Source organism: Pseudochaenichthys georgianus, chromosome 16 (genome assembly GCF_902827115.2).
Source record: "Pseudochaenichthys georgianus chromosome 16, fPseGeo1.2, whole genome shotgun sequence".
NCBI classification, from domain to species: domain Eukaryota; kingdom Metazoa; phylum Chordata; class Actinopteri; order Perciformes; family Channichthyidae; genus Pseudochaenichthys; species Pseudochaenichthys georgianus.
The window spans coordinates 16,722,678-16,750,339 of record NC_047518.2 but is presented as its reverse complement, the minus strand read 5'-3'; the positions used below and the strand labels follow the sequence as shown (position 1 = coordinate 16,750,339).

The following is a 27,662-nucleotide window of genomic DNA, read 5'->3' as shown; positions in this document are numbered from 1 at the left end:
GAAGGTTTAAGGGAATAAACAAATGCGTATTAATCTCAAATACAGTATATATTTTTCTAATTCCAATACATTACACTGTTCATGATGTACATTGCACAGTATGTGATGCTTAGAAACATAGTAGGTCCTCTCCTCTCATTAGATTACACACAACGCCCCGCTTGTTGTGAGTAGGAGGTAGGATGATATACACTGAAAATACATATATCCTTGAGTTGGACCGCATCTATACTGTAGCCCCCAGGCTGGTGGAGGAGGGCTGTACACCTTCACGACACACACAATCTGTGGTGCAGATACTGCAGGATGTAAACATATTCTCTCATTTAATGTGTCTGCATGGTTTAAAGTGTAGGGGTTGATGATTAGAAATGTTAAGAGTGAATGAGTGAGTTTTGAGAGAAGGATTCAAGAGTGTTGGCCTTTTGGATGTGACTGGGGAGGGAGTCCCAGAGGGAGGGAGAAGCTGCAGGACGATGTTTAGAGAGAAGTCATGGGTAGAGCGGGTTAGTGAGTTTGGGCCAATACAAATGATTAGTTTAGTTTCAGAAAAATGTCAGTGAGGCAGTTGGTGAGTTGGGAGTGTATGGTGGCAGAAATAGTTGTTGTAGAGAGACTTCCTCCTTCTCTCCTTCCGTATGACTTTCCTCTTTTGTTCTGTCCTCATATCTGTCAAAGTTTAGGACAAAGTCACAGGGAAAAAGAACAGGAGCTCCGTACACTCTTGTCCTTGCCCCATCTTTATCTCTCTGCATCCCGGGGGGGACTGGGGGGTCATATTGTCAGGATGTCCTCTCCCTGTTAGTGAAGCATTGTGTCATCTCTCCCCAGGTCAAAACGAGTCCGGAGTAGCCGTCCACAATGACAGGATCTATGTGGTGGGAGGATACTCAATTTGGACCAACGAGCCTCTGGCATGCATTCAGGTGAGAGATAAGGCTTATAACAGTTATTATCAGTTTATCAGATAAAGAGAATTCAGGTATTTTATTGAATATATGCTTTTCATAGTGACGTTAAACAACAATGATAACGTATTAATTCAATTGAGTTAGACACTACAGGGCTCTATGGAAGCCTTGAGAGGCAAACAAAGAAAAAAAAGTTCTGGTAAAAGTGAATTTTCTTTTTTGTCGTCAGGATAAATTGTGTTAATGTCTGTCTCTGTAATACTACTTTCTACTACAGGATGCTGAAATGCACCCCAATAATTATAAATTCAAGCAGTGGATTTTCCTCCACCCTTTCATATTTTAAATGTTAGACCCTTCCCCTTGTGTGTTCTGATGTACAATAAAAGAGTATAGCTGTATAGAGTAATTCCAAAAAAACGTTTAGCACACACAACCAAGCAAATAAGAAAGGGTTTTCGAGAAAAGAAAACCCTTCAGTTACCAAAAATGTGACTGTAGAGTTGAAGATGGCTAAGATGTAATGGTTACAAGCGATTGGACTTTTCCTGCACATTAGTGTCGCTTGATAGAAAAATAATATCAAAAACTTTACGATTTTTGTGTTTGTATGTCTATATCTGAAGACATTTGGGAGTAACTAAATCATAAATCCTTGGAGGTAGTCTATGAGGATAAGCAAATATTACTTAACAAGTTTCCTCTTTCCAGGTGCTGGATCTGAGCTCGGAGGGGAAGGAGGAGGTTTTCTACGGGCCAACACTGCCATTCGCCTCCAACGGGATAGCGACGTGTTTCCTACCTGCTCCTTACTTCACCTGCCCAAACCTACAGACTCTACAAGTACCCCATCACAGGATAGGTGCTGTTTAATCCTCTGATGATCAAATGGTCAAAGAACACAAACACATGAACTAACCAGAGAATGAAGGAGCCTCAACACAAACTCTGGACCGTCAGTATTTGCAAACGTACCGGATCTTTGCTATCTTTCCGGAACCTGCCCTCTCTGTCACACGAGGGAAGATCCAAATCGAATAACTTGACTTCAAGAGCCATGTTATTCTGCAAGCTTCGAGGAAACTCACTAACAAACCACTGTCACAATATTATAGCATATCTGTTGATCTTTCCCCTAATACCCAGTGAAGCAAGGTAAAACAAAAATATTCCTGAGGGATTATAATTCCCTGAGAAAACAGGAAATAAATCCCATTACCAAATAGAGACTTGTGGGATATGAATGCATTGATCAACCTGTATGGGACCTATTACAGGGCTGTTGGAGCGTTTCTAGCTCAAATCTCTGTATCATTTCATCAGACCTCTATAATCACTTTGGTGGCCTAAAAACAATATAAAAGACAAAGCTTGTTATCTCATTGACTCACATGTACTTTGAAATTAAAGATACGATCGGCAAGTGTTAAGAGCTTGAAGCTGAAGCCCACATACAAGCATAAATAACCATTTAAAAATTACAATCAGGTAATAATTACCGTACTTTTCGGACTATAAACCGCGACTTTTACCCCCATTTTTTTGTACAGCTAACGGCCACTAGGGAACCTCCTAAATCTATGGATTTGACAGGTAAAATTAACCACCTTTAAACTATGGGCTCTATGACCGGTCCGCGCCCGCCACCTTTAAGGGCGGGTTCCAGCAGGAAAAGCTGGAGGCCGGAAAAGAGTGAGACAAGAGAGGCTTCTCAATACTCAAATTTCCCCTCCTCGACTCCCCTCCTCGATACTTAGACCCGCCCACAGGAGATGCGAGCGGAGGACCGAGGAGGGGAACCGAGGAGAGAGGAGGGGAAGCAGCAGACGTTTAAAGAAATGAGAACTCCTCTCCTCTGAGCGGTCATATTAAAGCGACGTCCGTTCATTATTACGTGGCAACAGCTGCATCAGCTGTCGAGTGTTTTGTCATATTTTATAATCTCTGTTAGATCAGCTGAACATTTCCCCCCCACATATGTACTTTTAATTCATTGAGAGTGCGGTATAATGAGACAATAACAGGCTACAGATGCGGACACACACACACAAATATATTTATATAAATATATGCAATTTAAAGTATGAGAGCACTCTCATAATAACGTAACACAATCAGAGACTGGATATATCCCCCCCCCTCTCTGGTCGCTGAAATGGGGAATTGAAATTAAGGGCCAAAAGTTGTATTTGCAAGTATTAAAAGTAAGCAGAGGACACCAAACCAACTGAGACCTGTCTGTCCGCCGCATCTGCGCACTGTACAACACACACCTACACACCGTACCACACACACACCTACACACTGTACCACACACACCTACAGCTCCTAACGCATAATCAGGCTACAGCCGTTGTGTATTTTATTATGTGAAGCACTAAATGGTCTTAGAAAAATATCGACTCTTTGGAGATATCTACTAAACTAAAGCAAATAAAGAGAGTAGGTCTGTTATACTGAGTGATATATATTTTACACACTGCTCTGCTTTCTGCACGGGCCTCACAGCTGTTCTCACTGTAAACATCGCGTTGCGATGAGAGCAGTTTCTAAAATAATATCCAGGGGATGCATGCAGAGCTGTCATTGGCTGAGATAAGTCCGGCCGTGCGTCACGCCTCCACCGTTCCCGGAAATGCATCCGCGGAGGAGCCGTGGAGGAACCATCAGTGTATCCTCGGTTATAGCTCCTCCAGAGAGCCTCCTCGACGCTCGATCCTCGGTGTGCATTTAGAGAAATGAGACGTCCTTCAAAATGGCGCGCTGAAATTCATTTCCGGGTCACTACCGGAGGACCGAGGAGTCGAGGAGTTGAGGAGGGGACATTTGAGTATTGAGAAGCCTCTAAGGTAGCGCGCCAAAGTAAAAGTGGAACCGAGAGACAGAACGAGAGCAAGACAGACGGACAATTTAGCTGCTGCGGCTTATATGCAGATGCGCTTTGTAGTCCGAAAAGTACGGTACTTGATTTTAATTTAAAAAAGACTACGGCAGCCCTGAAAGGCAAGTGAAAAAAAACATCTGACTTAAATTGTTTACTCTCCTGGGTTCAAGACTTAAGAACAACCCCATTTAAAAAAACAACAATGTATGGCTCAACATTTACCCCTGTACTACAAAAAAAAAACACATGTCGGATCATTTCCCCCACCTGTTTATCAAATAATATAATTAAGCAACAAAAAAGAAAGATCATCCAGGCAAAACCTTTAAATCCCCCCTTTTAATTATGAACCAAAACATTATAATACATAACCACAATTTCTCTCATTTGCCTCCATACACTTCTGGATGTGTGTTATTTAAAAATGTAAGTGAGTGTGAGTTTGCTCAGGACCGAAGACTATTTATTATCAAATGAATGTCCGTCATCATTAAGAGAATATCTATGGAATATACTCCAAAAAAGTGTCGATATTATATTATAATATCACTCCAGTGTGCAAATCTACTTTGACCAAAAGAAAGACAATGCCCCTGCACTTCCCTCTCCTGTCCAAAACAACATGTCTCAAAGAATATATGGCACATTTTAAAAATAAAAGAAGCTATGTACATTTATCTGGAATGTTGTCTATGTTATATATGATGGGAAGATGGTGAATTACCGAGCACACTCATTTTAAGCATCACTTCTAGTGCCTTTCTTTTGCTTTTCTAACAACTTCTGGTACCACTGGAGAAAAGGAATGCAAAGAGCTGTTTGATGAGGTTGGAAAATGACGAGCAATGAGAGAAAATGGGACTGTGATTGTGGGAGACAGTTGAGTTAGACTTCATGTGATTAGGTGCAAACTAATGCCGGAACGCAACAGATTGCTGCGGCTCAGAAAAGGCGAGAGAGAACAAACAGTACTCCTCTACTTTATTTTTTGTGTTGCTGCTGAACTCTTTGGGCTCGCCCACTACTGTCATCAGATCTATAATTCAGAGAGCCAGCCGAGTGGAGACCTATGGTGGAGACAGATCCAGCACAACGTCTGTTCCTTTCTTACTTTAGAGCTGAAATGAAAAGCTGGACATGTGAGTAAGTGAGCATATTCCTTTTTATTGTCACATTTTATTTAATTAATTAATAAACGCATCTGCCAAAATGCAGAGCTGCAACTTTTTTACAACATGTACATTATATACAAACTAGTGATATTATGCTTACATTCTATGATTGGAGGCTCATGCATAAATGGACACTCTTAACTACAGGGCACCCAATGATCAAACATACATATGTCTTATTACTTTAAGTGTCAAATGGCCAAAAAATACATTTAAAAACTCAACAGCAACGTCTTTCAGGAATCTTTACCCAGTTACTCGACATAATCTTTAGACTTGCACACTAAGCTAGCTACATCTAAAACGTTAGCTAGTTTAGCGCGCTAGGTGAAATGGCATTATAATGTAGCTTCCTTCTTTCTTTCTGCAGTGATACAGTTGGTGGGTAAAATTAAGTAAATATAAAATAGTCCTTACATTAAACTGTACTAGGATAGGAGACATTTTGCTTTTGATGCTGTGGATTACTGTCCCTTCAAGTAGTTGATATGGGATTGTTTAAAGGGACATTTCAAAAATACACTCTTACCTGTAGTTCTATTTATCATTCCTGAGTGTGTGTGTTTCAGAAATCATTACCAATTACGCAAGAGAATCCACAGACATTGTTGTGAGCAGTTACACGTAGATTATTTTTTGTTTTTACGGAATTTAAACTGTGCGCGCTGAGCTTGCTACACCTACAACGTTAGTCAGCGCGTTAGGTGAAATGGCAGTAGCGGTTAGCTTCCTTTAGCACAGTGATTCAGTTGGCGGGTGAAGTTTGTTAGAAATACATCAAACTACATTACAGGAAAGAGAAACAAATGCTGTTGGCGTTAAGTGTCCCTTTAAGTACAGCTGATAAGGCATTTTTGAACATTCACAGTTTTATGTATCTTTGCTGTTTTTTCAGGCAAACTGCACCAGAAGAATAGGTTTCCACATTAACTGAGGAAATATGCCAAACCCTAATAGTTTGCAAGCAGCACAGCAATGCATTTTCCCATGACCAAATAAGGAACATTTGACACAAAAAGTAGTCTGGTCTGACAAACACGTTGTTCGACAGGGGGTGGAGCTGGTCCTTTTTCTGAAAACAGTTTATTCAGCTTCTAGGCTGGTTATTTCTGCCTGCCCACTCTCTCCAAGGAGGCACAGCAGCTTCCTATAAGCAGTCCTGTAACACACAGAGCAGTCATATTAGTGGACACATTCAATAAGCATATGGAACATATCTAGTTCTCTTCCTCATCTGCTTACTGTTTAAAAATAGTTTCAAGGCGTTGGCTCACCTCAAGGCGATGTTCCTGCCCAGCCCTCTCTTGTGCTCCATGTTTCTCAGACTGATAGACAGGTTGGGAATGAGAGCTTGGACCAAAGAGGGATCTAACACAGCCACCGTCTCCAGCACACTGTACACCTGCCTGTCGTAGACCCCCTCGTTCTCCCCCACAAACGACCTGGGAGCGTTGGGATTACACAGTGAAAACCATGAAGGATAACATAGGTAATATAGATAGCTACTCAGTGATTACAGTGAATGTATCAGCGTTGTGCATCAAGCTCGAATACAGGTGCAGTTTTTTACCGCTAATCATAATTGTTAATTACCCTAAGACAGTGATCATCTGGTCACTCGGTCCCTCTGTAGATGCAGCGGCACACCGCTCCACCACCAGCTGTAAGGCGTCTGTGCTCGTCTTCCTCACTGCACGGGGAAAACACGCACTTATCATGAGACCGCTTTTCATTCAGTGATTACTATAAACACAAACTATTTGTTTCTGTATCATTTGCCCCAAAAGTGAGGATTGATGGGAATAGTAAGCATTAAGGACGTGTTTGCAACCATCTCGCTGATGGTAAGAACTATAATTACAGCATTTATTGAGTTGGTATCAAAGTGACGGAGCTGCAGATGCAGGTTTAATCACATTTATTTTAGAAGCGCTTGACGGGAAAAAAGGACTAACATTTGTTGTTTATTCAAAATTGCTAACTTATTAAAGACAGACAAGTGACTCAGACATTTATTATTTCCTGACCCCTGGTCCTTTTAGTAGCTCAAATTAGGAATGGGTATTATCAGGGGTAGGTAATAGTTTAAGTTTCTTATCGTTATTGTTATCGGCTCTTTATTTAAATCACTAAATAATTCGTAATTATAATTAATGTATTATTTTAAAGAAAATATTCAGAACAGGATAAGAATGTCTTTATATTGTTACGGTAAGTAAATATGTCTAGTGCAGCAACAGTTAAAGTTACAAGAGCAAAGTCACTTTAAAAATGCAATAACATGTGCTTTTCTCAGGAAACGTCCAAATCTGACGATACGCGGCAAACTGAGCAATCCAATTAAACTTCATACAGACAGATTTAGTTCTGGCTTGCTTGTAGAAATGTGCTATTAGCTAGCATTCAGTTTTCGTGTAAAACATAGCATTGTGGATAGCGGATTGGGAAGAGAGCAGATTGAAAAGTCATTTTTCTACACGTTTATGGTTGTCTGTCTCACAGGTGTAATGATGAAGCATTTGCTCTTTACTCGCAAAGGTTTTATTGCACTTAAAGTATTGAGTTGGAGGTGATGTCCAAAAAAATACCCTTCACTTTATAAGCTATGGATTATTCTGTTTGTATAGGAATGAAGTTACCCTGCGGCTCGTTGACCAGCATCACACAGCGCAGCAGAGAGGGGAGGGGCACAGTGAGGAGGGCGGGGTCTGAGTCACTGTTTCTCCTCAGGAGCTCCAACAGGAACATGAGCACTGCTGCCAGTCGTGGAGGGGGGGCGTGACCTTTAAACTGCAGGAAGTTCGTGCTGAAATGAGAGACGTTTATTTAGTTTTGAGGAAGAATTGCATAGTCAAAGAAACATTGCGGAAAACAAGAAATCATAGGTTGCCAATGGATTAAAATGTAGTCAAACAAATAAATCCAAGCTGCCATAATCAATTTGATCCAACCAACATCCTGGTTCCACAGCGACCTACCAGAGCACATCCAGGATGGTCTTCCTCAGCGCCGCTCCTCGGGGGGTAGGGTTAGCCTCGCAGGCCCCCAGGAGCACTGGGTGGTTGGAGATGACGCCCATGGAGGGGGAGGCGGGGAGGAAGTGGTCCAGATATCTGCGGGTGACCGAGCGGAGCTGCTGCTTCAGGTAGGCGCCCTGCGACTGAGACACACAGGAGGCCACCGACAGACCCTGCAGGGGAATCAATTAAAGGAACAAATGATAGATATGAGAGGAAAAGTGTTCTTATAACAGCCTCATTCATTCAGTTTTTAACAGAGTGTATGTTTTGTCCTGACCTGTAGATACAGAGGCAGGCTGTCCCTCAGCGCTTTGTCCTGCTGTGTGAGGTTGTGGGGGAGCAGCAGCCCGTCCACTATTCTGAACAGCAGCTGCTGGGCTTTAGAGGTGGCCAGCAGGGGGCTCCAGTGCTTCACTATGCAGCCTGGGTCAAACGGCACAAAGCAGAGTCAGTCAGTCTGGAGTGTAGCAATTCCTTAGTCTGGCACTCAGACTGGAGAAATAAAGAAAGTGCTTCTGAAGTAATGTCTACCATAAAAAGCACTAAAGCAGTGAATCTTAAAGTGGAGATCTTAAAGTTTACAGGTTTATGAACGATCATCATTTCAAATATTTTATAATTTTTCTAAAAGCCTCATTGTTAAAAAAAATTAAAAATTAAAAAATTAAATCTAATAAAATTGTTTAAAGTATTTTATATGCCTCCATCATAACCAGTGTTTTATTTATCCTATGAATGCACCAGGAGTAAACAATTCTCTTCACACTTCTCTTGATGTGTGTGTGTGTGTTCTGTAAAGTGTTCTTTAAATTAGTTTTTTGGTACAGCACTTCAACAATTTTCAAGATGCAACGATTGTATTCTCATTTGCACAAAAGCTACAGTGTAGGCAATGAAAAACTTCAGTCCCACCTGTCCAACATACAATACACTTCAGAAAAAAAGAGAGTGGAAAGTTAAATAATGCAAGTAAATGCAGGAATTAAGATGTACATGTGAGATGGAATAAGATGATAGAATGGAAAAAGACTTTAGAGTAGAATAAATACTGTTTGCTGTAGTGATATATAAACGGGATGCGGTGCTCCTACCGACAGCCCAGTAGGCCAGCTGCAGCCCCTCCTGACTCTTGCTGACCAGAGAGGGTTTGATGTGCTTCATGATGTCACCAATGTAGTCCAGGGCTCTGGTCACCATGGCTGAGCGCTCAGACAGGACCTGCAGACCACTGTACACCCCCCCTACAGCCTGGGAGAGAGGAGGGAATACAAACATGGGAATAACTACAGGTAAATACAGGCTGTACGCATTCATCGAATATAGTGCAGACATGAGTAAAGTACCTCATCAATTTCAGATAAACGAGAAACAACGTTTTCTGCAAGAGTTACACTGGTTAAGTCATTTATATACAATGGTTCTTTTGGGAGTCAGTATTCACCTTCATCGAATACTTTATATAACAGGGAACATTTGATTTTGAGTGAGTTGTTCTATTTAAAATAAAATATGTATATAAACATAAAAAGTTGAAATAAGAATGTGCAATAAAAAGATAAAATAAAATATATTTATTAAAACAAAAGAAGATATAGTAAACCGGCCAATTAAAGAAATGTTTTAATTCAAAATATTTGTGCACATTTTATGTATGATGTGTATTAAAATACAGTGGCCCATAAGTATACATAATATAGGCAATGCTGAATTGCAGTTTGAATTGGCTTGGCTGCTGGCGAGGAAGTAGGTCCTAGTTTGAGAGTCTGACGCTCTGAGTTGAACAGTTCAGTGTAAGATAAGTGTAAATCTTTGACATATTTCAGGAGCTCTGTGTTTTACCTTGACAAATATCTCCAGGGCTGCAGTGGGCTCTGTCCTGGAGGCAGGGGGCTGCAGGCCGGCTCTCTGCAGAAGACCCTCCACCTCAGGAAGCCTCAGCACCAGCCGGGTCAGCTCCAACAGCTGCTCCTCCACGGCCCGGCCTGAAGACAAGCAGGTACACACCGGGTATTTCAATAATGATGCATCATTCATCTCTAATACAAAACAAGCAGGTATAAAAACAAGCCATCATTTTCTCCTCATTTTTCAAGCAGAGTAGAGTTGAGGTCATGAAAGTTAAGATTTGCCTTTGAGTAAAGCAGCATTACAATCTGGCGTTTTGTTGGGATCATTTAGGGGGGTCCCGGGGATGCAAAGAAATCAACTATGCAAATCCAATGTCATACATTCTTTAGCATAATGCCAGATACTTCCTGTCTTACCCAGAGAGTTCATCTACTTCCCTACCCATTACTGTTTAGGAAACACCTTTCTGAATGGAGTAACATGCAAATCATTCCATAGACACTGCATCCGAGGAAATCCTGCCTGGTGGACAATGGTTGGTTATGCATTTATCACATCCTAGGCTCAGAGGCGTTACCTGTCCTGCTGTCGGACCCGTCGGGGTTCTTGTGGAGGTGCTGCTGGAGGATGCAGCGGAACCAGGCCCTCACTGACAGGCTCTGTGCCGAGCCAAACACCACTGAGTCTCTGCTCAGTGAGGACACCAGCTCACTGGAAACACAGAGCATAATAAACACAAAGGTAACATGTGTAGTTATACAGCTGGCATGTTTTTACGACTATTGGAGCTTTACTGTTGATGAGGCAATGAAGAACAAATAATAAAACATGAAATGTTCCTCATATACAACATCAAACACCATATGTAGACATGTGACTGAAGAGAAGGGGGATAACTATACATGCAACATAAGTGTCAATGTTAAAATTCACATTATACAACTCATTGTGCATAAATCCTCATGTTTTGTATTCTGACAGGAGATTATCTGTTAAGTTCACATTTTTAGTTAAAAGAGTATATTCACTACCATGTCAAATACATAAATGCATGTTCCCCTCAGATATATCTCGAGTTCATACAAAAGCTTTTATTACATGGCTTAATTGAATACGTAATTCTGATTGGTCAATTTGGACTCTCCAGAGGTGGTTAATTCTTGCTAACAGACCACTGCTGAGGAGAACAGACCGTTGCTAAGGAGGAGCAAGGGACTATGTGGAGTCAATCTGCAGAAAGGAGTCGGGTAAATGTAGCTGCCTGTGAGCTACAAATAAGAGTTAAATCAATAATGTGAACAAGTCGTTGGTTTATTAAGTAGAAAGCCGTGTTATAATCAGGACCCTGATCACCATGTCAGTGTTCTTTTTTCATTAGTGACGGCCACATTATCCCTTACTTAATGACAAGTTTAGAAGGGAAAAAAAAATGGAGGTGAAAATGTCCATCTAGGGCAGGGGTGTCCAACTCAATTTCAATCACGGGGCACATCGAGCCTCATCATGTCTCAAAAATCAAAGATCAATATTTTTTAAGTGAATAATTATGTTTTTTATATTCAAGCACTATTTAAGTGTCTATCATTTGAATCCAGATATAATATTTTAATTGTCTGAAAGCCAAGACTCAGAAAAACCCTGTTCCGGACCCTGCAGTGTTACTATGGTTAATATCAGCCTGTCAATCATTATTTGAAACTCAACAAGTGTTTTGTCGTCTGAATATAGCGAGAAGACGTTCATACTCCGAGAGCCAAGACTTTTTTTATCAACCAAAAACCTGAAATGACCGTAACGCACGTTATTGTAAGATAAATCCATGTGTGTCTCTGAATCAGCCGTAGCCACACCGACTGACTCTGACAGAGCGGGTCATTCTGTCTGTTAGTTCTGGGACCTGTCTTGCTTTGGTTGGTGGACCGTACTTCCATAAAGCAGGATTTCATCGTATGATAAACTAATTATATTCTTTGCGAGCTCTCGCTGGCCACACAAAATGGGGTGTAGGGCCAGATCCGGTCAGTGGGCCTTATGTTTGGCACCCCTGATCAAAGGTGTCATAATTTAACTTCATTTTGCAAACCCTATATTTAAGTCAGATATTGCGAGCACTTTACACTGTAGTGAATGGACACTTGGCAGGCTGGTGCTTCTCAACACAGAAGAGGAGTGTCCTTGTTCTGGCTTTATATTCAGGTGCAGCCCCTCAGTATCTCTTGGCTCTGCCTGAGGAGGACCTCTGAGTTTGAAATAGTCACTTTGTTTTCTAACCTTGAGGGTGATCGTGAAGATGCACTACATTTTATATTCTGTTTTGAGGCATGGGAGCAATTTCCTCCTTAAAACCGATTTTGATAACACCAAGGACGCTCAGTGTCTAATATCTATTAATTAGATAAATACCTACAGGACCTGGAGAAAACTATTTTGTCACGACATGTTCAGAGGTGTACATCATCTCACCTGATGTTTTCCCATTAGGAGCCATGTGATAGTGATGGAGGCACAGAGGGTGGATTTGAAGGCTACCTGTTTTGGAGCAGATGGGGAAGGTAGCGAGTCACCAGGACGGGCTGAACCATGTCGTCCCAGCCGAAGCATTGCATGATGGACTGGACCGGGTTGGGCTGAAGGTCCTGGGGGGCAGAGCCAGGCAGATCCAAGGCCAACAGCGTGAAGCCTGAGGAAGAGGGAATTGTTTCAATTGAGTTTCAATGCCTAGAAAGTGAACACATACATGGTTAAAAGTGCAGTGTCATTGACTGTATGTGGGCACCAGAGCTTCGTTTCTCTGCACAACTGTTTCATTTCTCCCTCAGAGCATATTTATTTAATTCAAACGGTATCTTATTTGATTCTATCTTTTTATTGCACATTCGTACTTCTTATGTTTATATACATATGTATCTTTTAAACATCCGTCACGCATGAGTATTTCGGATTCTGACAGATTCTGAAATAAGGCCAACTCTTATCTCTAATTGAATATAAATATTACACAATCTCTAGGCATTTAACCGTTTTTATGGGTGTGCTCAAAGTTTGGTAGGAGAAGGCAGTAGGATGCTTTTTTAATACAAAATGGCCACAAATGATACTCTGTATGCAAAAGTAGATCATGTGTGGTGCTAACTCAGCTTACCCTTAACTCTACACTAGTAGTGTGTACAATTGTTCTATTAATTTAAACATGTTCTTAGTGACATGACATTATGATTATGATAGATCTACTTACTCTGCCTTAGTTTTATTTAATTTGGTGTACTTATTATAAGTGTGATGATTGAATGTCTTGTCTTGTGTTTTGTGTGGTTACCCCGGAAGAATGGTTGGTACAGCAGTTATAAATAATGGGATACCTAAATAAAGTAAAGTGAAGGTGCATGTTTGAGACTGTATATCAAATGTGTGTTGCACTGAAAAACATTTGATGTATAGATATTTCTTCTTTTTAAGTTAGGATAAGCCCCAAACTCCTGTTGTGGTTCGGACTCTAGTCTAGTCTGTGGATTCATGCAGGGAGGGGCCAGATTTCTTTGGTCCGATCAAAGCTGTAGTTGGCATGTGTTCATTTATGTGCCCTTAAAGTTCTCTGCTGTGCAGAACTCTGGCATACACTGAAAGCGATCAGTTTCAGTCGTCACAAATCTATTTTGGTTGGAGCATTGTCCAAAACTCTTCCCTCCACCCTGTCCTCCCTCCACTCACTGACCTGCAGCAGCGTCTGCCAGCTGTGCGGGGGGGGTCTGTGAGAGGCGTAGGCTGCGCAGGAAGGAGAAGAAGTGCGCCCAAAGTGCTGCTGCTACCGCTAGGTGGCGCTCTTTCACCACACTGCCGTTACCCGGAGCCCAAGCCGAGGCGGGGGCTGACTGGACACTGCGCTGATGGACCCGCCTTTGAAGGACACACAAACACAAAGAAAAGCAGATAAACAAATCTATCAGACACAAAAAAATCCCAAACAACTCCGCCCTCAAATCCTTCTGGTCCCTCCTTTCACTCCTTCTTCTTCTCCATGTGACTCTCCTGGGGGATTACTGGGTGCGGCGGTGCGCTGCAGTGTGGCGCAGAGCAGGGTGGATGTGAAGGTGGGGAGGATATTGTAGGCATAATGCTGATCCCTTGTACACAGACTACACCTTGCCCCAGCAGCCCCACAGTGGCTGGCATTAGCCCAGATAAGCAGCTGAAGGAGCTGTAATCTCATTTAGACTGGAGATGATCCTCCTGTCCCCCTCGAACGCCGCATGGGGGGGTGTTGGAGAAGGAGGAAAGGACAGAGGAACTAGTAACCCCCCCCATCCTGAACCACACACACACACACACACACACACACACACACACACACACACACACACACACACACACACACACACACACACACACACACACACACACACACACACACACACACACACACACACACACACACACACACACACACACACACACACACACACACACACACACACACACACACACACACACACACACACACACACCGCAGCAGTGCCTTCCCTTCCAGCAAGGTTGCATCTAATCCAGAGAGAGCTGAGACAATCGATTAGAGTCTGAATTCATTAGCCTCGTTACTACTGCGGAATAGGCCTTTCACACCCATCAACCCTCATTGTACAAGACATCATCAGAGACCCCACTTAATCCTGCTCACTGCGGCTTCTTACGATGTGTACACACAAACACACACTCAATGCCAACACACCATTAGGGACCCTGTTTAACCCTTCCCCTGGCAGCAAAGAGTATACGAACGTATAAAATAAAATGATAAAATGTAGCATCCTAGAAATGACACATCAAACCCACATTTCTCAACATATCTCTATTTAAAAGAATAGGTGTAACTGCATTTCTCATAAGCAACCTAGCAGTAGTTGTCCTTGACTTTGAAAAGTAAGGCCTAATTTCCAGGAAACGGTCTTAACGCTCACAAAGGAGAACTCTTCACAGGGAGGCTTTTTTTTTGTACCAAGCCAAGGTGGTAGGGATTACTTGTTCGTTCCAAAACACAGATTCCGCATGGTGCGCCAATGCCAGCTCACCTCATCGAGCGGCGACACCCTCCACCCTCCCACAGGAGAGGGTCATGGGAAGGAATTAAACGGAGGAATTAGGCCTGGGACTGGCTTCCTGCCTCAGCGCCATGGCAGCGGCTATCAAGAGTTGAGCGTCCGGGCCCTCCGCTGCCTCGCCGATTGGCAGAATAATTCTCTTAATGTGTGCGGCTCTCAGAAGACATAATGATGCACAGGCGAAATTTGCCAGGCTACATAATTGCCCATTAATTGTGTCACGGAAAAGGCATTAATCACAAAGAGATACCGAGAATTGCCAGGATGAACAATTATGTTTAATTTGGTGGGACGGATTGGGAAGAGAGAACATGGGATTTTTTTATTTGGTTAAATGGGTCAGTGTGGTCCGGGCCATAACACAGGGGGCCCTCTGGGACATCTTTCCTTCTTCTTGCTCTCTCTTCTTGGCCATTAATGTGCAAATGTGTGCCCTCCAACCCCCGAGATCTGAGATGGGAAGTTTGGGAATTAGCAAAGATAACGAGATGATATAGGAGCCCGGCGTTGGAATAAGAGAGGCGTACACTTAATGCTTCACTTGTGGTGTGTGGGCAGGTTTGTGTGTGTGCACGGAGGAGAGGGTGGAACGTATACACTATAGAATTAAAGCAATCATACACCTACATGAAACACTTAACTTCACAATGTCCTTATTCTGGTGTTTCAGCTCTTTTATTAACCTTTTGTAGGCTGTGTAGATACAAAGTGACAGTTCTATTTTATGCTTAGGTAAGCCCTTCTAAATCTAAATAATGTTTTTAAGAAATCACGTTACTATAAAAAAAACGTGGAATATGTACTTACTACGACCGAGGATGAAACCTTGATGTCTTTTCAGAACACATTTAGATGTGGCTTCTGGCTCAGGTTTGTTCTTTTCTTTCCCCACCTTTTATCACACATTTTCCAATAGATTATAGATGAGCGCATTTCTGCTCGTTGCCATAACAGACACAGTTAATGACCACCTGGTAAACATAGCAGAGCATCTAGCATCTATAGAGCCATATCTTTTCTCTTAGGACTTAATGACGCTAAATGATTAAAATAGGCAAGTGTTTGCTATAACGACCTTAAAAAAGTCACAATATGTAATCATTGAGTTTGAAGCTTGCTTAAATAAATGCAGCATTTACATTTGAACATTTACAACAACGTTCTTGGTCACTTACTTATATGACTTTTAGTTAAAAGAAAGTGGTCTAAAAGTAAGGAAGACAAAAAGTATTATTTAAATGTATTTCTAGTCCTGGTACTTGATTTGATTACTTTCTAGGAGAACTTCATTGCATTGTGTTTCTTTGCCAAAGTTGTGCACACACTGGGAATATGGCTAAATAAAGCTATGAAGTCATTGTCTCGTATTTAAAAAAACATCATTAACAAGTTTAAAGTAATAACTTTGGGTAAATTAAAGCAAAAGCACTTCTTGCTACACTTCTTACGTGTGATAATTATAGTTCATTTGAAAGAGTTGTTGCAAACGGTGACACGAACACCAGATTGAACTGAATCTCTCCGGTGAGAGCATCATTCCTCACTCCATATCTTCCCGGTCTCACCTGATTTGTGTCTACCCCCCCCCCCTGTCCCCCCTCCACATAAACAGACACTGTTCGCCTTGTGACTCTCTGACCTTCAGCCGGGGTCGATCATGTAACCGACACCCGTGTCCTACCGCTGAACCCGTCCTGACCATAGTCTCTCTGCCGCCATTCCCATGACGACAGGAGGGTCCATGGAGGCTCCCTTGGGCCTGTAACTCTACTCAGAGCTTCACCAGCACCTGGTGAGGGTGACACGGGGGCCACTGGGTCTACTGAGACTAACAGGGGCCTCAACACAACACAGGACGCTTATTCCTGCTGACAGCACAAACCACCTATTGTCAGTATGAGAAGAGAGTGACTCTGGGATGGCCAGAGCAGAATAGATCACTATCCTCTGCTGTAGCCAGTTGTTAATAGAGGCTTAGTATGGACTGGGCCAGAGAAAAACTGGTCTGAAAATGTCTACTGTCTGTGAAGGTGCGGAATCATTTGAGAGACTGAGAAAAAGATACCTTGGAGCTGGAGAGTATATTTCCATCAGCTGTCTCACCTGAGCTGGGAGAGGACGATCTGCAGGAAGCCCAGGGCAGAATTCAGCTCAGAGAGGTGGCACGCAGGCAACAGCCAATCAAAACCTTCGTTGAGCAGCTTCTCCTCCGATAGGTTGAGGCTGCTGCTCGTTTCAAACACTTCAGCCACGCCCTCCAGGTAGGAGCCGAGGGGCCCCCAGAGGGCGAGCCTACGAGACGCATCTGTGGTCTTATCGTAGAACTCTTTGGCAGTCTCATTGAAGGAGGAGGCCAGCCAGCCAGCCTGGGCTCCAACATCCAGACCCCTCTCCTGGGAAAAAAAGATTGAAAGAAGAATAACAAATTAAGTTTGATCTGGTGGAATTTTTACACCAAAAATATTTTGTTGTGTGCAAGGCTCGCAACAATACACTTAAGGGATAATTCAACAACCCGATAGGGTGAACAGGATCCCAACACAAAAGGGACAGATATTGAATCACCCTGAAGGGTTTCCCTTAGTGTTTACTTCCTGTCTATCTTCTTCTGCTGTTCCCTTAATTGTTTACTTCCGATTAATCTTTTTCTGCAGTTCCCTTTAGCGTTCACTTCCTGTCCATGTTCTTCTGCTGTCCCCTTTAGTTTTGACTTCCTGTCTAACTTCTTCTGCTGTTCCCTTTAGTGTTCACTTCCTGTCTATCTTCTTCTGCTGTTCCTGTCTATGGCTGCATCTCACTTCTCTTATTTTTTATTTCCTCACTCCTCGGGCTCGGTATCACCGGAAGTTGATTTTTCTGCGCCATCTTGAGTAGCGTCCCAATGGCCCTTATTTGTGCAGAGGACCGAGGATCGAGGATCGATAACGGAGGAGTGATAATCGAGGAACCACCAGACCATCCTCCGGTGAAATCCTCAGCCACTCGCCCCGCCCCCTTACTGTGTATCGCTCACTGATTGGACGATGCAGCGCATGCACTGATCTGATGCTTCTTGACATGAGAGCAGTTTCCCAGCGGAGTGAAGAAAACACATGAAACTCACGGGAGTCACTACAGTGTTTTGTTTCAACAAGTAATGTATCATTTAGTAAAAAACATGTGATATATCTGAACAACAAAGTGGACAATCCAATGAATGTTAATCTAACTGGGTTTTGATAGATAACATATCTCTTTTTCTTCTCTCAATCATTTTAATTTTGTTCTTCAGCTTTTCCCTTTAGTGTTCACTTCTTGTCTGTCCTATTAAGCTGATTTCTCTATCGTCCATCTATCTGCGTCTTTTAACCTCTTTCATGCATCCCCAAAATATAAAAAGGGATATTGTTTTTTTTTTTAACATCTGAATTAAATGAGTGGTACTTCTCTCTGCGGATTGGTACTGTATATCGTCCTAAGGTCAGCGCGTCATTAGCAATGGTCTGCTATCTTGAAAGAGCAGATCTCTGAATTTCCTAATTGACCAATCAGAATCGAGTATTCAACTAAGCTGTGTAATAATTACAGATACAATTCCCGATTGATACCTGGAATAACAAGAGCAGTGCTAGCTGGCCCCTCCAGACCAGGGTGCGGTGCCCGGGGGGGCAGTTGGAGGGAAGGTAACCCAGCAGCTCACAGGCTCTGCTGGCCACGTCCTCCAGCTCCATTTGCCGGGCCACCACCAGGAACAGCAGCAGGAAGTTCATGAGGCCAGCCTCTGGAAGCTCCCGCATCTTCTTAGAGGAGAACTTGGAATAAATCCTTGAAACATAAGAGAACAGAGAGAGTTCTTAAAACGTGTGTGTGTGTGTGTGTGTGTGTGTGTGTGTGTGTGTGTGTGTGTGTGTGTGTGTGTGTGTGTGTGAAGGAGAGAAAGCTAGAGAGAGCGTGAGCAGGATCTAACAGCGTGCCGGGTGGTTCTCTCACCCAGCACGCTGTTAGATCCTGCGGGCACTGTGGAGAAATGCCTTTAAAGATCATGTTAAATGTCAGAGACACTCAGACACGCAGCAGTCGGCGCTTGGTCCCTCTCTCTTCAGCCAAACCAATTTACTGCAACACCAGAGAGGGATCAATAAAACCACACGCACACATGCATTGCCACACATCCTGCTTGCTGTTTGCTTGCCTGGCAGGAAAACACAAAAGGCAGGAGCCCCCCTTCCTCTTTAAACACTACCTTCCCCAACACAGATGCAGCCCACACAGGTGAGTGGAGCTGCTGTTTGGGTCAAAACACAAACCGCCAGCATCCCAGGACAAACTCGATGTAAGAAGTATGACGGATATAAAGGAGTGGATAAAAGGAAAGAGGAACTGAGAGGGACCAGGTTAACATCTTCACAGATAAAGGAGGAGGAAGCTGAGCGTGCAGTGTGTGTGTGTGTGTGTGTGTGTGTGTGTGTGTGTGTGTGTGTGTGTGTGAGAGGGAGATTTAAATAGATGAATGGGTAATATCTAACAGGGATATAAGCAGCGCGCTGGGAGGCAGCAGGGAGGATTTTCTGTGTTCTCCCAACCTGTCTGTCTGTTTGTTTATTCCGGACAGCTTTTTTTTCCGGAGGCGAGCAGATGCTCCTAACTCCCGGCGTTGGAGATCAACATGCTCGCAGTCGATCCCATTAATGCGGTCGGCGCGGGTGTCCCGCAGAGCCCGGCCAGGAGTAGGAACGCTGCCGAAACGCTGTTGCAATACACGCCTCCTGAGGGTGGGGGGGGAGGAGGTAGTGGTGAGGGCGGTGGAGGAAGGGGGGATCTGGACCTGGTCCCAGCCCAGCCTGGTGGTTGCCAGACTGCCTACCACCCACATCTCCCCGCCCCCCCCCCCCTGCTCCCCTCTCTATCCATGTTGGAAACCAACACAGCTTCGTTAAGGCGAATTAACCGCCACGCTCGTTAGCTAATTAGCCCCCATGTCTGCCGTGCTACTGAGCACATTCCAGACAGAGGGAAGTCATTAGGCGGATTTATCTACGGCTGCCTCTCTGGCACTCAGCCGGCCCGGGATATAGGATGGTCCAGCGCTCGGTTCTGATGTTGGCTGGTGGTCTCTTATTTCTTACTTTCCCCTCACAAAGGCAAAATTCTTCCTCCATCTAATGGCCTCACACACTCCTCGCCACCAAGTCACCGCTCTAGGGAGCAGGTGCAGTGTGTGTGTGTGTGTGCATCCCTAGGAGGCTTCTTGGCTCTGGTCTGTGCTGAAGAGCAGCTGGTTGACTCCTGAGACACCTGGTCCACTGGGGGGCCTGAGTAAATATCAAAGAGGCGCTGGGAGACTGCGGTGCACCTGGCACGCACACAAACAAGACTGAAATGCATGATGGTGAGCAAACACACATGTTGTTTGTGTATTCATGCACCTATACACACACACAAATCCAAACAGCACACTTAACACATCACACATTAGAAGATCAAGGGGAAAGGGAATGCTACAAAGCCTACTCCTGATTATTAATCATTTCTCACAGCTTCTGCTCCATGTTTTCATCTTTTTATCTTCTCTTTCTGCACAATAATACACACTGGATATGGAATCAACTGCCTGGCCTTGAGACCTACTTTTCATGGTGGAAGAGAACGTGAAGAAGTACAAAGCCTAGCAGCCTTCTCTCCGTGCTCACCTTCCTTTGATCTGTCTCTGTGGGGCCCCCCCCGCCCGGTCCTGGGCAAGGCACAGGGCCAGCACTCGGAGGAAGAGGTGGAAGGAGTTGGCTGTGCGGTAGAGCTGGGTGTGTCCTGGAGAGTGGAGGGGAGCGGGGGAGCAGCAGCTGCGGGCCTGCTCGAACAGAGCCAGGGACGTCTTGCACAGGGTGCCCATGCCAGACACGCCGAGCCAGGGTACAGTGAAGGAAGCGCTCTGGGGTGAAGGGACAGAGTACAATATAGAATACAAGTCTAAAGGCCTATGTAATAACTTCATAATACATAATAGTGTCAAGCAAAAAAGCAAGTTAGCAAGTGAACAACAAACTATTTGGTTATCAATTTGTTTTCATGTCTGATCCAAATGTTACTGTCTCCTATGTTTAAAAATTAAGAAAATATGCCAAAATAACGAATCTTAGTAACTTAAAGTTAAGTTTTGACCGACAATTTGTGTTTGTTGTTGTAATACTCTTTCTGACCACAAGAGGCAGAAGTGCACCACTAACCCATTTACCCAAAAGGATTAAGGCAGATGAGATCCGATTAAAATAAATGTTTAGCCAAAAATAGAAATTATATTCATTTAACATAACTGGCTAATACAAGATATGCACCATGTGTTTACAGCAGAAAGTGCTTTACCTCGGCATCTTCTAGCCTACATTAATAGCAAACACAAAATATATATCACAAACTTTTTTCCCCACTTGTTTTACAAATCTATAACAGTTTATGGTTCATTTAGAGATTATTTAGGTAAAAACACTTAAGTCATTCCTAAATACAGGAGAAAACTATTACGATCAGACTATTCACTTATCATCAGATAAGCCATACATGCATCTAAGAAATAACCTCTTACTTGCTTACATACAGTAAATGATGCAACATATTGAGTGTGTTCGACTGTTATCGTCTGTTATACACCGGTCAGTGCGTCCTCACCAGATTCCTGCTGTAGTAGTCCCAGAGGGTGGAGACAGCGCTGGTGCTCGGGTCCCACAGCAGACAGACACTGAGACAGCAGTGGACATGCATCCTGACCTGCTCCTCTGCTACACCTCCCTGTTATTACACACAGACACTTAAACATAGGTTTTCTCATTGGGGTTTCAAATGCATGTATGAAGAGAAACAGTGCTGACCTTGGGCTGACAGGACAACTTGAGCAACTCTTCCACAAAGGTCCAATTTTCCCCCAGATGTTTCTGTAAGAGAAGATACAAAAAGTTGATACATTTAAAAACATTATCCACTAACACGTATTTTTTTAACCTAGTGCATATATGGGAATAAATGCTAAAAATAACAAGTCACCTGAAATAAAATGTAACACTGAAGTAGACCATTAACCTATTTAAGTATAAAATAAGTGAGCTATCATCAGTCTCACTTATTTCTTTGTCTTAAGTAAAGTGTCTCTTTCCATCACCATGTCTAGTTTCAGCACCATTCTTTATTTAAGGGTCAAGACAAATGAATCCTCAAGACTTCTTTTACAACTGCAGAATTCTCTTAGATGACTCAAAACTACAACTTCCGTCCATCATTTTGTCTTTGAATTACACTTCCTGGTTAAAAATAAATGCACCAACTTACATTTGAGGTAAAAGACAATGTGTGCAGTGCAATGTGATCGTCTTACCTCGTGCTGGAGAGTGCCGCTACGACTGTACTGCCCCAACATGGCCACATGAGTGAGCAGCCACCATGTGAGTCCCAGAGGGTCCTTACAGTGCGTGGGGAGCCCGCTGAACTGCTCTGCTGCTGGCTTCCCAGAAACCAGGGGCCTCAGCAACGAGTTCATGTAGCTCCAGAAGGACTAGAGAGAAACACACATTCAGTTAGCATGGACAGTTTATTTGATGTTATTGATGAACATGTGTGTATTTGCGTTACCTGTGTGTGCAACACTTTGTTCCTGTACTCCAGCAGGTGCATGAGCAGGACCCACAGCTCTTTGGTGCAGGAGCAGAGGTAGTGATGGCTGCTCAGGGCCTCCGTAGGCCTCACCTAGAAATCAACAGGATTCATTTAGCATAGTTAGCTCCCAACTGCGGCACTGTTCTACATACTGTAAACGCATGGGGTCTACCACGTACCTGATAACAAGCAGTGGTGGGAGGTAACTAAGTACATTTACTTACGTGCACATTTTAGCCCCGTATACTTTACTTGAATAGTTTCTTTTCATGCTACTTCCTCCAGTAACTCAATTCAATTCAAAGGGAAATATTGTACTTATTAACTGTACTACATTTATTTTACAGGTTTAGTAACTTTACAAATTATCCAGGTGATGCTTGAAATCAAGAGGTTTTCAAATATGGTAGTTTGTTATACATTAAACAAACCAATACAAGAACAGCGTAGTCAATTACAGAAGAAACTAGTTTAGAGATATTTTATCGAATCTATCAACATTATTTTATTATTATAATTGTTTTTTAATTGTCTTTTAAGCATGCTTTTAAGTTGTTGTTTTTTCTGCATAATGGCACTTTTCTGTTAAATATGTATAATACTTTTACTTAACTAGGTGACATTTCCAATCCAGGAATGTATATTTTCGACAAACACTGCATAAGTATACAGCAAGCAAAACATTTTAAAATATAATTATTATCATTTTCCAGGGGAAAACCTTTTGTAAGTATGATGACAGAGGACACATTTATATTCTGTATGTGCTATCCACAGTTTCCATCCATATTCTATCAACCAAGCACTAAATGTTATAATGAACATATTATAATACCACAATTAAAAAAAAAATCCCCAGTTAGAAAAGTACCCAGAAACACTGCTGCTACATCTTAACAGAAGCCTGTAATGAGCTGTGGCCAGACGCCCACCTTGCTGTATTTGCCCATGGCCAGAGCAGTGAGGTCACACAGCAGACTGCACAGGTGCTCCTCAAACAGACTGCTATCGGTCAGGTTCTCTCCCGTCAGGTTCACAAACTGGTGGGCGTACACCACCTGGCCTGTAGAGAGAAAACAGGTGAAGTTCCTAAAAGCCTGTTTCCATGATAATGAGCTGCAAGTCAGGAGAGTATGCCCACTGTGCAATCATTAAAACTTTATGTAAAAGAGAGTCTCTGTAGCTGCAACAATTCCACATTTGCATGTCATTTTCCTCCCGTAAAACGTTTAACAATGCTTTCAATGGATTGGATTCAAATTCACAGTTACAATCAGTCTCTGAACTGTAATATAATACATGTCACATATTAATATATTGGACACATACCTTGCATCTTGTGATTTAGTATGTGAAGGATCTCCAAGACCGACCAGTGGACGTCAAGATGAAGGTGCAACAAATGCCAAGAGGGAGGAAAAATCTGTGGGAGGGAATCGGGATACAGAGCACTGAGTAAATAGTAGACAAATCCACTGGAAACACTTTCTCAAGTTATATTAAATACCATCACATCTGGCTGACGCTGGTGGTTATAAGCAGTGGTGGGATGTACCAAAGTACACTGACTTAAAGGGGCCCTACTATGCTTTTTGGGTTTCCCTTTCCTCTAGTGTGTTATATAGGTGTTTGTGCATGTAAATGGTCTGCAGAGGCTAAAATCACAAAGTTCCCACCAGAGGAATCATTCCTACAAACAGTTTATTTGATATCCTTTGTTCTGTAAGTATTTATTACATGTATGCCATCCACACTTGTGTAGCACATTCTTTAAAAAGCCCTATCTGCTTTAGAACAGCACCTGAAGCCGTAACACACACACACCTTTCCCGGGTTAGTTATAGTGAAGGCACTCTGAACATTGGCAGGCAGGTCTTTGAGCTGTCCAACGAGGAGCGTGATGCCAAAAACCTCCTCCAGCAGAGCGGAGGGGAGCTGAGCCTCCAGCTCCTCATAGGGGTGAGAATCACTCGTATCCAGGGAGCAAGTGGGTTCGAAGAATCTGAAAAAACAAAGCAAGGGACGTGAGGGTCCAAAATAGACCGAGAGAACCAACATTTCCATTACTGGTACACTTAATGTAGATGTACCTGTGCAGGAAGACCTTTACATACTGGAGAAAGGAAACACACTGCTGTCTGAGGTCCTCGGCTTCATAGTGGAGGTTGCCTGCTTGACCTAAACACATGACGGATGTTGTTCCTTAAACTTATGCAAAACAAGCCCACCTTATCAGAAACACACACGACTCAAACACTGGAAGTAGAGCTCATTATTGCAAACTCATTTGTTGGAACAGATAGCTGATTAATTAGTGTGCTAACTTCAGAAAAACAGACAATATCTTTATTATTCATTGCTTTTGCTGCTGCTGCTTCCTCAGTTAATTAAACTAATCACCTGATATGCATGTATTGTATGTTGCATTGATTTGGTCTTTGGCCTTGAGCAAAGTAATTTTCCTGGCTGATATGTAGCTCACTGGTTACACCGACTGCCCGCCAATTTGAAAGGTCTTAAGTTCAAACAGAATTCAACAACATTATTTAAAGTTTATAATTTGAGGCGCCTAAGGGAGCAATTTTATATTCTCCAAGTGTAAAAGGATGCTAAACTCCAGCTACAGTTTAAAACGAAAACATATGCAAATCCTGTTTACTCTACATACATTATGTGTTTGCCGATGTACAAACAATATGCATCTTAAAAACATGTAAGATGTCCATTAATGTAAGCAAATACAGGCCTACTGTGTGGAAACAATTCTATCATAAGATATACAAATTAAAGCTCTGCCTGGACTACAATATTGCTGCACAACTCATTTACATTTGATTGAAATTGCTATATGGACAAGTAAACTGTACCAAGTGCAGTATTTTTCGGATAAATGTGAAATGTTGACTACCTCTAGTGTTGCAAATCATGTCCACACACAATTAGTTATTTTTTCAAAATCGTGCAGCCCTAAAACACATATTGCACAAACTTACCAAAGTCATGTGAGCTGGACTGCACCAAGGACTCCAGCCTGTAGACTTTCTGCCTGAAATATAACGAAGAGCCAATAAGACCATATATGTGAATGGTGGACAGAGTTTCAAATGACCTTTGCATAGGCTGTCTGTAGCAACACAAATAAAAAATGTAAACTGGGTGAAATTTTTAAGTGAAATGAACGAAGATCTTTTCTATATCTTGGCTTACCTGAACAAACCAAAGAGTAGCTTTGTAGATTCCACCAATGCTGTCTCTGTGACCCAGGGGAAACCAAAGATCTCCACTGTGTCCGTTTCATACTCTGCGGGGGCCGGATCGAGGCGCAGCAGCAGCCTGCGGAGAGGAAACAGTCACATCTGTTACGACTTCGTTTACTTTTTTCTAGGACTTCTTCTGCCACTCGTTAAATGGGGAAAAGTGGCATTTCATTTTTTGTTCTCGCAGCATCAAGATCTGACCTTTGAAAGAAAATCAACAGAAGTGTGTGTTATTAGAGCATTTCTCCAGTTACTCAGGATAATCCAGAGAGTTGCTGAGGACAGCTTTCATTGGGACATTGGGATAACAGTAGTGGGAAAAACATGTTTTACGAAAGACAGTGACTCTACCGTTTCAGAGAGCCTCCGGCAACATAGCCATGGGGGGAGAGTGCTCCAGTGGGGTCCTCCTTTGTTTCAGTGCAGCAGAAGCATGGAGGACGACCTGGAGTCATATCACAGAAGCTGTCAGCGGCGAATGGAGAAACTGGAGGGGTGAGGGATTGGCTGAAGTCATCTGCCATCCTGCCACTGTAGAATCAGTATCACCTTTAATGACAAACATATTAATTACAAGATTGTTCCCCAAATCCTAGGTAATGTGTTCCATCAGTTACAGAAAAAAAGCAGCTGGCATGCACATACTCTATGAAGAAGATGCACAGTAAAAATGTGCATACAATATGTTAAATGCAAGTAGAAGACAGCTATTATATGTATCTTACGCAGGACATTACAACAAATCACACAAAATACCTAACAGGTCAGAAAACGATGTTAAATCAAACAGGAGCTGACATTATTCAGCTGTTTAAATATGACGTTTTCTTCTTATATTAACAATCTGGCAATTGTTTTTGTTGCCTTGCTTCAAAACTATAGATTACATGCTAAACAACATTGCAAGCTAACCTTACTTCACAATGCATCCCACAGGACAGCAGTTGTTGTTATAAAAGGATCTATCTCTCTACAAGGTGTATGCGTTTGCCAGTGAATAAGCCGACATCCTGATTTAACGGTTTTAGTAAGGTTAGTATCTGCTTATGAATGCAGAGTTAGCGTTAGTAAACCTACAAATCAGCATTCCTATTATGGAAACTAAACACAGGAGCGCTCCGAGAGAAACACATATTGTAAAACATGTACAACCTTGAATCCGGCTTCTTATGAAATGCTATATTCCGTAAATATAAAGCAACACACAGTTCACATTGCTGTCAGCGCTCCGTTGTTTGGGTTTTCAGAGTCTCCCGCGCTTCCGCTTCACGCATGCGCTCACTCACCCTGCGCCCGTTGATTGGTCTGAAGTTTCAAAGTGGGCGTGACCCTGTCGAGTTGATCGACAGACAACAAGAGGGCTCACTGCCACGCGCTTCCTTCTTCGCATTTGTTGCTGCAGGTAGAGTGTGTTCATGCTCTGTACTTGTTTGACATGACTTATGCTTGTTTTAACGTCTTTATTTCTCAAGTTTTGTGAAAGAGGAAAGTCAACGTCTTCATTGAAAACCCTGCGAACTATTTTCCCTCTCCTTAGAATGTTATTACATTCGTTTAACACGTTTTTGTTTAGTCTTTGTTTATAAAAAGAGTTACAGGTGTACGTTTCATTTACACAAAATATACAGGCCATAACAGAAACCCGCGAAAACACTGCTCAGTCTAAAATGTCCATATGGTTGTTATTAAAGAAACGTGATAGCCTTTAGCACATGTAATAGATGTTAATGAAAGTGCTTTTATGTTTGACCACAGCACCTGCCCCATGACATGACTTTTTTTGAGACATGTTAGTATTATTAGTCACTTGTTATCACCCTGCAAGGGTACCACTACAATTATTACAGTGGTCTAAGTAGG

The 27,662-nt window shown here is 42.7% G+C and overlaps 2 protein-coding genes across 3 annotated transcripts in view; one reads left to right on the top strand and one right to left on the bottom strand.

Annotated features, from left to right (window-relative positions):
* The window catches only part of klhl32 (kelch-like family member 32), a 43,488-nt gene extending 39,016 nt beyond the window's left edge, over nucleotides 1-4,472 (top strand). For both annotated transcript variants that reach the window (XM_034101683.2, XM_034101681.2), the window contains exons 10-11: nucleotides 832-926; nucleotides 1,623-4,472. In XM_034101683.2, coding sequence (XP_033957574.1) covers nucleotides 832-926; nucleotides 1,623-1,784 — 257 coding nt within the window. In that variant the 3' untranslated portion in view covers nucleotides 1,785-4,472. The remainder of the gene's footprint in view (nucleotides 1-831; nucleotides 927-1,622) is intronic.
* A 467-nt stretch (nucleotides 4,473-4,939) lies between these two features.
* On the bottom strand, nucleotides 4,940-27,032 carry mms22l (MMS22-like, DNA repair protein). Its single transcript, XM_034101680.2, has 26 exons — nucleotides 26,955-27,032; nucleotides 26,154-26,351; nucleotides 25,753-25,878; nucleotides 25,539-25,591; nucleotides 24,636-24,723; nucleotides 24,370-24,547; nucleotides 23,875-23,968; nucleotides 23,478-23,608; nucleotides 22,522-22,635; nucleotides 22,268-22,444; nucleotides 21,768-21,830; nucleotides 21,568-21,687; nucleotides 20,598-20,833; nucleotides 18,516-18,732; nucleotides 17,032-17,321; nucleotides 13,548-13,729; nucleotides 12,365-12,515; nucleotides 10,413-10,546; nucleotides 9,827-9,969; nucleotides 9,079-9,235; nucleotides 8,265-8,410; nucleotides 7,946-8,157; nucleotides 7,607-7,773; nucleotides 6,561-6,657; nucleotides 6,242-6,409; nucleotides 4,940-6,126 (listed from the first exon to the last, which is right to left on the bottom strand). The coding sequence occupies exons 2-26, from the start codon at nucleotides 26,324-26,326 to the stop codon at nucleotides 6,051-6,053; spliced, it is 3,693 nt and encodes a 1,230-aa protein (XP_033957571.1). The 5' UTR covers nucleotides 26,327-26,351; nucleotides 26,955-27,032; the 3' UTR covers nucleotides 4,940-6,050.
* Nucleotides 27,033-27,662: the final 630 nt, after the last annotated feature.

Coding starts and splice junctions, on each gene's coding strand:
- mms22l (XM_034101680.2), bottom strand. CDS start 26,326: ATGGCAGATGACTTCAGCCAATCCCTCACCCCTCCAGTTTCTCCATTC. Junction 21,688..21,767: donor AGTTGTCCTGTCAGCCCAAG/GTCAGCACTGTT, acceptor GTGTAATAACAG/GGAGGTGTAGCAGAGGAGCA. Junction 10,547..12,364: donor CCCCATCTGCTCCAAAACAG/GTAGCCTTCAAA, acceptor CTGTGTTTCCAG/TGAGCTGGTGTCCTCACTGA.